General features: G+C 41.3%; 1 protein-coding gene across 11 annotated transcripts in view; it reads left to right on the top strand.

Annotated features, from left to right (window-relative positions):
* The first annotated feature begins 1,624 nt into the window (after positions 1–1,624).
* MLH3 (mutL homolog 3) overlaps positions 1,625–11,186 on the top strand; it is a 35,334-nt gene continuing 25,772 nt past the window's right edge. For 4 of the 11 annotated variants that reach the window (XM_054448471.2, XM_054448468.2, XM_054448473.2 and 1 more), the window contains exons 1-3: positions 1,775–1,862; positions 3,534–6,876; positions 10,788–10,886. In XM_054448471.2, the coding sequence (XP_054304446.1) occupies positions 3,597–6,876; positions 10,788–10,886 (3,379 nt within the window). In that variant the 5' untranslated portion in view covers positions 1,775–1,862; positions 3,534–3,596. Of the gene's footprint in view, positions 1,863–2,047; positions 2,967–3,533; positions 6,877–10,787; positions 10,887–11,186 lie in introns of those variants that run through there. The other 7 variants (XM_063651875.1, XM_054448472.2, XM_054448470.2 and 4 more) reach the window with 5 other exon arrangements.

Genomic DNA, 11,186 nt, shown 5'->3' with positions numbered 1-11,186 from the left:
TGCTTAGAGTACTTTTTAAAAATCTTCAGTGAACTTCCTTTTGGGCGGAATAAGAGGTCTTTATTCAGTAAACATTTGTAGGAAGAGGATTTTTAGGTAATTTAAAGAGGTCTGAAAGAAAAAAAGTTATGTTACTCTGAGTCATTTCTTTAAATGGTTTCTATGAAATGTTCTTCAAGAAATTCCATGCCTAATAAGAACAAATACCACAAGTTCAATCTGTTAGCTCTGTTCACCTGATGTTTAGATGAATTACTTCTGCTGTTGTTTCTTTTCTCTGGGTAAGGAATTCACATAAAGTTATGTTATGGGCTGAACTGTGTCCCACCAAATTCATATGTTAAAGTCTCAGTCTCCAGTACCTCAGAAAGTGACTGTATTTGGACATAGGGCCTTTAAAGAGGTGATTAAGATTAAATGAGTCTGTGAGGGTGGGCCCTAATCCAATCTGACTGGTGTTCTTATAAGAGAACATATTGGCTATAGACACATGTGTGCAAAAATGAAAGACCCTGTGAAAATGGCCATCTACAAGCCAAGGAGAGAGGCCTCAGAAGAAATCGTTGCTGCCAGCACCTTGATCTCAGACTTCCAGTCTCTAGAACCAAGAGGAAATAGACTTCTACTGCTTAAGCTACTCAGTCTGAGGTATTTTGTTATGGCAGCCCTAGCTATAGTAATAATCATAAACAGTTATCAGGATTTTGCTTAATCAGCCCTAGAAGACTGGTTGGTTGGGTTTGGTTAGTCACTAAACTAGTACATATCAAATGCTTACCAGGTCTGACAAATTTGTTATAAATTCCACTTTAAATTCTCAATGAAAATGAGATAGAAAGCAAAAACTAAGGACTGGTTAACAATTCCAAAACACTTTATTCTCACAGCATTCTCAGAGTTCTGCTCTCCTTTAGTTATTTTTATAACTAAAAGCTGTGGTGGCACTGGGGCGATTCAAGTCAGTGAAGAGAGTCTTGGTGTTGTCATCTGTAAATTAAGAGTTGAGCAAAGGTCGGGCGCGGTGGCTCACGCCTGTAATCCCAACAGTTTGGGAGGCCAAGGTGGGCAGATCACCTGAGGTCTGGAGTTTGAGACCAGCCTGACCAACATGGAGAAACCCCCGTCTCTACTAAAAATACAAAATTAGCCGAGTGTGGTGGCGCATGCCTGTAATCCTAGCTACTCGGGAGGCTGAGGCAGGAGAATCACTTGAACCCGGGAGGCGGCGGTTGCAGTAAGCTGAGATCGCGCCATTGAACTCCAGTCTGGGCAACAAGAGCTAAACTCCGTCTCAAAAAAAAAAAAAAAAGTTGAGTTAGTTTCTCAGCCTTTTCCAGCTCCAAATGCCATAATTCTAAGATGGCAGGCTCTGGAATTATTCATTCATTCGGTGCCTACCATAGGCCAGGCACAGTTCTTGGGAACTGGGATACAGCAATAAACAAAATATATAAACTCCTTACCTTCACATAGCTTACATTCTAGGGAGAGAAGACAATAAGCAAACACATAAAATATAGAATTAAACGGTAGTTAAGAGCAAAGGTGAAAATGAGAAAAAAAGGAAAGGGAAAACACGGGGAAAAAAAAACAACATAAAAACAAAAGTAAAAGTTACGACATAGTCTTTCACACCATGCCAAAAGGGAATAAGGATTGAGACTGTAGGTACCGGTTCACTGAACCCTGGGACGTGGATCCTTGGCTGGAACACCTGGTGCGCATGCGCACTGGTGTGTCGCGGCCTGGCGCGCCCCCTCCGAAGCGCATGCTCGTGGGCACGCACGAGCCTCAAGATCCAAGGTGCGCGCGTCGGCGTCCGAGGCGGTTGGTGTCGGAGAATTGGTTAAGCGGGACTCGAGGTGACTTTGGGGGAAGCACGCGACGAAAAGATGATGCCGGGGTCTCTTCTAACACCAGAAGGGCCCTGATGATGGCTGTGCGCAGCTTTCGGAGCCGGATGCGCGAGGGCCCCCGGAGGCCCGGCGGCCTGGCGGCCGGGCGGGTCCAGTTTGGGGACAAGGACGGGGCTGGCCGGGGAGGGGCTGGGCCTAGCGGGAAGGCGGCGCCGCCCCGGACTCGGCCTGCGCGGCGCTCCCAGGCCCCCGGGCCCTGGATCCAGGCCCGTGAGTCCCGTCAGTCCCAGGCGCTGGGAGGCGTCATCAGGAAATCATTGGGTTTACATTAATCGGAATACTTGTTAAACGTTTACCCCTCACTTGCTGCCGGCTGCTTAGTGCATTAGCTTAGAAAGCAGCAGAAGTTCTGCAGTTAAGAGCCCTGATTTTTCCCGGGTTTGGAAAACCGGCCCCACCGCCTGCAAGGGGCCCACCCACGCGGCTGTCACTGATGGAGAAGAAGGGGAGACCTTTAATGGCACTAGAATCTTAGGGTTTGGTTTGGTTTTGTTTTGTTTTTTGTTTTTGTGTTTTTACTTGCAGGAAAACTTAAAATCAAGTTCAGGCAGCCCCATGCCATCATTATTATTACCAAGGTAGTTTGTGCCCATCTGTAAAGACCAAAAGAATATTAATAATGACCTTCTGGCCGGTCGCGGTGGTTCACACCTGTAATCCCAGCACTTTGGGAGGCCAAGGCGGGAGGATCACTTGAGTTCAGGAGTTCGAGACCAGGCTGGTTAACATGGTGAAACCCCATCTCTACATAAAAGACAAAAATTAGCCAGGCGTGGTGGCGAGCGCCTGTAATCCCAGCTACTCGGGAGGCTGAGGCTGGAGGATTGCTTGAGCCCGGGAGGTGCAGGCTGCAGTGAGCCGAGATTGTATTATTGCACTCCAGTCTGGGTGACAGAGTGAGACCCTGTTTCAAAAAAGAATAATAACGACCTTCTAAAACCATCAGAGTAATACATGAACAGGATTTAACAATCAAATGGCAAAGAAAGGTTTATATGAAAAGGAATTTTCCTGCTTTATCTTTTCCCATTCCCAGCCTCTTTCTCTGAGGTGACTATACTTAACCATAATAATAATAACCTCTTAATGCCCCCAGTCTCTCTTTGATACAATTTGATGCTTAAAATTTCTTCGTGTTGCTTCACCTTATTACAGTGTCTTAGCAATTCATTATAAGTATTTTTCTAAAAGTCATGGTTATTGTGTAATGTATAAATGTTATGAAACTAGCTTGGACATTTTTGTCATGAATAATTTCTAGCTAATGTTCCTTAGCTGTATTTAATTTAATTTAGGCATCTGTTTTTGGTGAAGTGGTTAGAATTTCGAATACAGTGTTTACTGGTCAACTTCAAGTGTAATTATCATTTCACTTTAGGACATGTGGGATTTAGAAAGGAGCATTGAAAATTATGAAATTATGAATTTTTTTTGGATGTTAATCCATTGCACCAAGCATGAGCTGTGCCTAGAGATCAGTGGTATAACTTTGTTTTGCTTTGTTTCACAATTTGGTTTAATAAGAGCGATTTCATTTACCTCAAGTGCTATTTCTTCATAATGCTGTGTAATGCTAAAGCTTTGATTATGTGTGTGTGTGGTTTTTTTCTCCTATAGGCAATTATTTCCAGTCAGAGAAGGAAACCAGTGCCTGGCATTCTCACCATCTTTCTACCTACCATGATCAAGTGCTTGTCAGTTGAAGTACAAGCCAAATTGCGTTCTGGTTTGGCCATAAGCTCCTTGGGCCAATGTGTTGAGGAACTTGCCCTCAACAGTATTGATGCTGAAGCAAAATGTGTGGCTGTCAGGGTGAATATGGAAACCTTCCAAGTTCAAGTGATAGACAATGGATTTGGAATGGGGAGTGATGATGTAGAGAAAGTGGGAAATCGTTATTTCACCAGTAAATGCCACTCGGTACAGGACTTGGAGAATCCAAGGTTTTATGGTTTCCGAGGAGAAGCCTTGGCAAACATTGCTGACATGGCCAGTGCTGTGGAAATTTCGTCCAAGAAAAACAGGACAATGAAAACTTTTGTGAAACTGTTTCAGAGTGGAAAAGCCCTGAAAGCTTGTGAAGCTGATGTGACTAGACCAAGCGCTGGGACTACTGTAACAGTGTATAACCTATTTTACCAGCTTCCTGTAAGGAGGAAATGCATGGACCCTAGACTGGAGTTTGAGAAGGTCAGGCAGAGGATAGAAGCTCTCTCACTCATGCACCCTTCCATTTCTTTCTCTTTGAGAAATGATGTTTCTGGTTCCATGGTTCTTCAGCTCCCTAAAACCAAAGACATATGTTCCCGATTTTGTCAAATTTATGGATTGGGAAAGTCCCAAAAGCTAAGAGAAATAAGTTTTAAATATAAAGAGTTTGAGCTTGGTGGCTATATCAGCTCTGAAGCACATTACAATAAGAATATGCAGTTTTTGTTTGTGAACAAAAGACTAGTTTTAAGGACAAAGCTACATAAACTCATTGACTTTTTATTAAGGAAAGAAAGTATTATATGCAAGCCAAAGAATGGTTCCACCAGTAGGCAAATGAATTCAAGTCTTCGGCACCGGTCTACCCCAGAACTCTATGGCATATATGTAATCAATGTGCAGTGCCAATTCTGTGAGTATGATGTGTGCATGGAGCCAGCCAAAACTCTGATTGAGTTTCAGAACTGGGACACTCTCTTGTTTTGCATTCAGGAAGGAGTGAAAATGTTTTTAAAGCAAGAAAAATTATTTGTGGAATTATCAGGTGAGGATATTAAGGAATTTAGTGAAGATAATGGTTTTAGTTTATTTGATGCTACTCTTCAGAAGCGTGTGACTTCCGATGAGAGGAGCAATTTCCAGGAAGCATGTAATAATATTTTAGATTCCTATGAGATGTTTAATTTGCAGTCAAAAGCTGTGAAAAGAAAAGCTACTGCAGAAAACATAAACACACAGAATTCTAGGGATTTAGAAGCTATCAGAAAAAATACAAATGATGCATTTTTGTACATTTATGAATCAGGTGGTCCAGGCCATAGCAAAATGACAGAGCCATCTTTACAAAACAAAGACAGCTGTTGCTCAGAATCAAAGATGTTAGAACAAGAGACAATTGTAGCATCAGAAGCAGGAGAAAATGAGAAACATAAAAAATCTTGCCCGGAACATAGCTCTTTAGAAAATCCATGTGGAACCAGTTTAGAAATGTTTTTAAGCCCTTTTCAGACACCATGTCACTTTGAGGAGAGTGGGGAGGATCTAGAAATATGGAAAGAAAGTACTACTGTTAATGGCATGGCTGCCAACATCTTGAAAAATAATAGAATTCAGAATCAACCAGAGAGATTTAAAGATGCTACTGAAGTGGGATGCCAGCCTCTGCCTTTTGCAACAACATTATTGGGAGTACATAGTGCTCAGACAGAGAAAGAGAAAAAAAAAGAATCTAGCAATTGTGGAAGAAGAAATGTTTTTAGTTATGGGCGAGTTAAATTATGTTCCACTGGCTTTATAACTCATGTAGTACAAAATGAGAAAACTAAATCAACTGAAACAGAACATTCATTTAAAAATTATGTTAGACCTGGTCCCACACGTGCCCAAGAAACATTTGGAAATAGAACACGTCATTCAGTTGAAACTCCAGACATCAAAGATTTAGCCAGCACTTTAAGTAAAGAATCTGGTCAATTGCCCAACAAAAAAATTTGCAGAACAAATATAAGTTATGGGCCAGAGAATGAACCTACAGCAACTTATACAATGTTTTCTGCTTTTCAGGAAGGTAGCAAAAAATCACAAATGGGTTGCATATTATCTGATACATCCCCCTCTTTCCCCTGGTATAGACATGTTTCCAGTGATAGTAGGAAAACAGATAAATTAATTGGCTCCTCCAAACCAATCATCCGTAAGAAGCTAAGCTTGAGTTCACAGCTAGGATCTTTAGAGAAGTTTAAGAGGCAATATGGGAAGGTTGAAAATCCTCTGGATACAGAAGTAGAGGAAAGTAATGGAGTCACTACCAGTCTCAATCCTCAAGTTGAACCTGACATTCTGCTGAAGGACAAGAACTGCTTAGACAACTCTGGTGTTTGTAAAATCACTACTATGAAGCATAATGATTCAGATAGTAGTTGTCAACCAGCAAGCCACATCCTTGACTCAGAGAAGTTTCCATTCTCCAAGGATGAAGATTGTTTAGAACAACAGATGACTAGTTTGAGAGAAAGCCCTATGACCCTGAAGGAGTTATCTCTCTTTAATAGGAAACCTTTGGACCTTGAAAAGTCATCTGAATCACTAGCCTCTAAATTATCCAGACTGAAGGGTTCCGAAAGAGAAACTCAAACAATGGGGATAATGAGTCGTTTTAATGAACTTCCAAATTCAGATTCCAGTAGGAAAGACAGCAAGTTGTGCAGTGTGTTAACACAAGATTTTTGTATGTTATTTAAAAACGAGCATGAAAAAACAGAGAATGGTGTCATCCCAACATCAGATTCTGCCACACAGGATAATTCCTTTAATAAAAATAGTAAAACACATTCTAATAGCAGTACAACAGAGAACTGTGTGATATTAGAAACTCCTTTGGTATTGCCCTATAATAATTCTAAAGTTACCGGTAAAGATTCAGATGTTCTTATCAGAGCTTCAGAACAACAGATAGGAAGTCCTGACTCTCCCAGTGGAATGTTAATGAATCTGGTAGAAGATGCCACAGGTGACCAAAATGGAATTTGTTTTCAAAGTGAGGAATCTAAAGCAAGAGCTTGTTCTGAAACTGAAGAGTCAAACACGTGTTGTTCAGATTGGCAGCAGCATTTCGATGTAGTCCTGGGAAGAATGGTTTATGTCAACAAAATGACTGGACTCAGCACATTCATTGCCCCAACTGAGGACATTCAGGCTGCTTGTACTAAAGACCTGACAACTGTGGCTGTGGATGTTGTACTTGAGAATGGTAAGTACGTAGTGTTCGTGTGCATGAGATGCTTTTGAAGATGGGAATGCTGGACAAGGAGTAAGATCCTCATTATCCAAAGAGATTATCTCAACAGATAGAACATTTTGAAGACCACTTCTAAAACATAATGTTGTATTTTCATGCTATATGAAGATTCTCTACGTCCAACACTAATTTTTTTTTTTTTTTTTTGAGATGGAGTCTTGCTCTGTCACCCAGGCTGGAGTGCAGTGGTGCGATCTCAGCTCACTGCAACCTCCGCCCCCCTGGTTCAAGCGATTCTCCTGCCTCAGCCTCCCATGTAGCTTGGATTACAAGAGCGTGCCACCATGCCCAGCTAAATTTTTTTATTTTTAGTAGAGACAGGATTTCACTATATTGGCCAGGCTGGTCTCAAACTCCTGGCCTCAATTGATCCACCTGCCTTGGCCTCCCAGAGTGTTGGGATTATAGGTGTGAGCCCGCGCGCAGCCTCTAGGTCCAACACTATTTAAATGGAGAAGTACAGTGAAAGGATGTCAGTGTGTGTATATGTGTCTATGGGTGTGTGTATGTGTAAGAAAGGGGGTGATGGGTGTATACCTAGAACAACAACAAAAAAGGGGGTGAGACTGTCCAATTTTAATAAAAATGATACTTTTAATAGTTGGGAAGATCCACAGTACTACCTTGTTTTCTCTTCCTGTTAAATGCCCAGCTTTCCTAGAAATGTGTCTTTAAAGGCACCTGCAGTGTCAGCATGGTATTTTACTGGAAGCTTCTCTGCGTGGCTTCCAGGTTAAGGACCAGAATGATTCTGTAATCATCCTAGGTTTCCCAGTAAACTCTATGGCTTAGTACAGTACTACATTTATGAGCTTTTTCTTTCTAGAAAGTAGGACTTGTCCATGAATTTTCAAAATATAGGTCAAGTATATACTTTGATGACTATACTTTTCAAATGTACTTTATTATAATGCATATGGTAAAATCTCCTTGATCTGTTTATGGTACAAGTAGCTGTTATTCAGGAAGACAATAATATGGCATTTATTTATTTATTTATTTGAGACAGAGCTTCGCTCTTGTTGCCCAGTCTGGAGTGTAGTCGCGTGATCTCGGCTCACTGCAACCTCCGCAGGTTCAAGGGATCCTCCTGCCTCAGCCTCCCAAGTAGCTGGGATTACAGGCACCCGCTACCACACCCGGCTAATTTTTTGTATTTTTGTAGAGACGGGGTTTCACCGTGTTGGCCAGGCTTGTCTCAAACTCCTGACCTCAGGTGATCCACTTGCCTCGGCCTCCCAAAGTGGTGGGATTATAGGCGTGAGCCACCGCACCCGGCCAATATAGCTTTTAGAACGTACCACAGGGCTACATTAGAGCCTGCACTAGCACTCTGGGTTCTCGGTCCACATTTAAAGTGATATTGCTTTGGCAGTGTGTTGAGAGCCAGATGTTGGGAGGTGATAAAGCTGATTTCCATCTGGCTATAATCTTGGCTTTGCACTAGGAGGATAAACATTACATCTGTATCCGTATTTAAAATTTTGAATGCTGCAGAAGAATGGAACGTGTATAAATGTAGTTATAAGTCAATTTCTAATTTCTCCTGACGATGAGTATCTCTAGCAGGAAGCTGTGATTTCTTTAAGGTTAAATGAGACCTTTACTTTTCAGTGTTTTTCTGTTTTTTACTTGTGAAAAAAATATCACTGTAGTAACTTCAGTAGTATTTCTTAGTGTTTTGTAGTATTCGTTAGGAGAAAACTAATTTCTTTCACTGTTGTTCCTGAGACTATCAAGTTGCTCTTAAAGCCACTTTATGTGCTCTTCAATCTATGTGGTTTTATGTCCTGACTTATACTGAAGGCTTTTCAGAGGTAAATCTACAGCACTGACACCTCATCTTCCTGAAATGCAACTGCTTCTGATATGCTGCCAAAAAATAACTGGATTACATTATACTGTGAGATAGCTGTTGCTAAAAGAAAGGGGGAAATCTTAGCTGCCATATTCAACATAAATATTTCTTCCTTTTGAATATAGATGTTTAAAACACTTTAACCTACTTAACATTCTGGATTAGCATACTTTTTTATAAACTTTTGAGGGTCATGTTAACTGATAGTTTCCTAATGAAAAATATTTTTGGTATAGAAAGAAGTTCCATGAACAGATGGCTCCTCAGTACCCTGCTACCTTTCTGGAAATGGCCAATATACATCATGACATCAGGACATTGCCAAACTTTACATAAAAGTGTTACATGAAATAAATTGTTAAAAGATGATTTTTTTTTTTTTTTTGAGACGGAGTTTCGCTCTTGTTGCCCAGGCTAAAGTGAAATGGTGTGATCTCGGCTTACTGCAACCTCTGCCTTCTGGGTTCAAGCGATTCTCCTGCCTCAGCCTCCTGAGTAGCTGGGATTACAGGCATGCGCCACCATGCCTGGCTAATTTTGTATTTTTAGTAGAGATGGGATTTCTCCATGTTGGTCAGGCTGGTCTCAAACTCCCAACCTCAGGTGATCTGCCCGCCTCGGCCTCCCAAAGTGCTGGGATTACAGGCGTGAGCCACTGGCCTAAAAGATAAATTTTAATGTACAGAAGAGAGGATCTATAAGGGTGATTTTGAGGAGTAGTGTCAAGTCCCCAAGCCTTGGTAATTTTTTCTTTAAAATATATTTAATGCAGTTCTTTCTATTGTAGTTATAAACCTTATTTCACTTCATTATCTTAATTTTATCATTCTTAACCTCTCCAGGTTTAGTCCAGCAGGTTTATCTCTCATGTTTTCCTCCTGTTCTAAAGCTGTCAAATTCAGCATTGTTTCTAAAACTCAAATCTGATTATCCTTCATGGAGAAGAACAGCATTTGGGCCAGATCTTACTAGACTCTGGAGTTTGAATTGAGAACCTTTCATTTGTCTACCTGTTCGCTTTTTCATGCAACATTTGTTGATCATCCACACTGTGCTAGGTGCTGTCACATTGCAAGTTAACTGACTTTGCTTTTAGGAGTTCACAGTACTATTAGGGAAGATAACTATCTAAAACATAATTGTATTATAATGAGACAAATGTTAGGATAGAGACATACATTGGAGATAAGAGACAAAAGTTGGAGATTTGTGAAGTTTGCACCAAGTTATGGGTGACAATTAAGTACTGCTGTATGTCTAACACAGGGCTTCTCTGGATAATTTTTTGTTGTAAGGTTTGTCCTGTGCATTGTAGGATATTTAGCAGCATCCGTGGCCTTTATCTGCTAGATGCTAGTAGAACGTAGAACCCTGTACTCAAGTTGTGACAATGAAAAGTGTCTCAAGCCAGGCACAGTGGCTCACGCCTGTAATCCCAGCACTTTGGGAGGCCGAGGCGGGTGGATCACAAGGTCAAGAGTTTGAGACCAGCCCGACCAATATGGTGAAACCCCATCTCTACTAAAAATACAAAAAAATTAGCCGGGTGTGGTGACGCATGCCTGTAATCCCAGCTACTCGGGAGGCTGAGGCAGGAGAATTGCTTGAACCCAGGAGGCAGAAGTTGCAGTAAGCTGAGATCACGCCACTGTACTCCAGCCCGGGCGACAGAGCGAGACGCTGTCTCAAAAAAAATAAAAAAAGTGTCTCAAGACATTGCCAATGTCCCCTCGTGCAAAATTGCCCCCCAGTGAGAATCACAGTGACCTATTCTAGGTCTTCATTCTGTCTGGTATGAATAGATAACGGAACTAAGCATTAATATAGAGTCCTATACTGACAGCGTAATTTCATTAAAGGATTTCTGATTCTCAATCTAGTGTTTAGTAGTCTGCTTTATGTCTTGACTCAGTTTGTGCAGAAAGAGGTTTTATGTGATTAAATTTTTAAAGAGTTTACTTGTATGTTAAGTTCACATTTCTAGGTTTTTCTTTCTTATATTTAGGGTCTCAGTACAGGTGTCAACCTTTTAGAAGCGACCTTGTTCTTCCTTTCCTTCCAAGAGCTCAAGCAGAGAGGACTGTGATGAGACAGGATAACAGAGGTAGGGGTGGCAGAGACTGCTGGCGCACCCAGTACACATCGTACCACCTAACTCAAAAAACAAAGCAGGCTTGCATTAATCTTGATCAGTGCCAGCTGTGCTGTACTGGAATCAGGAATTCCCCATGGCCCTATTTAACAGCGGAACTAATTAATTCAGTGCATGCATTTAGATCAGAAATTACTTTTCCAGACTTGAGGTCAATATTTGCTGATTATGCATAGTCTGTGGTGTCTTGTGATTAGGGGACATGTTTCTTATTTTTAAAAAGGCTAGACTTGCACTCCAAGTTGCTGTAGT

Source organism: Pongo pygmaeus, chromosome 15 (genome assembly GCF_028885625.2).
Source record: "Pongo pygmaeus isolate AG05252 chromosome 15, NHGRI_mPonPyg2-v2.0_pri, whole genome shotgun sequence".
Classification (NCBI taxonomy): domain Eukaryota; kingdom Metazoa; phylum Chordata; class Mammalia; order Primates; family Hominidae; genus Pongo; species Pongo pygmaeus.
The sequence above is the reverse complement of the archived record's forward strand: the minus strand, read 5'-3'. Positions and strand labels throughout refer to the sequence as shown.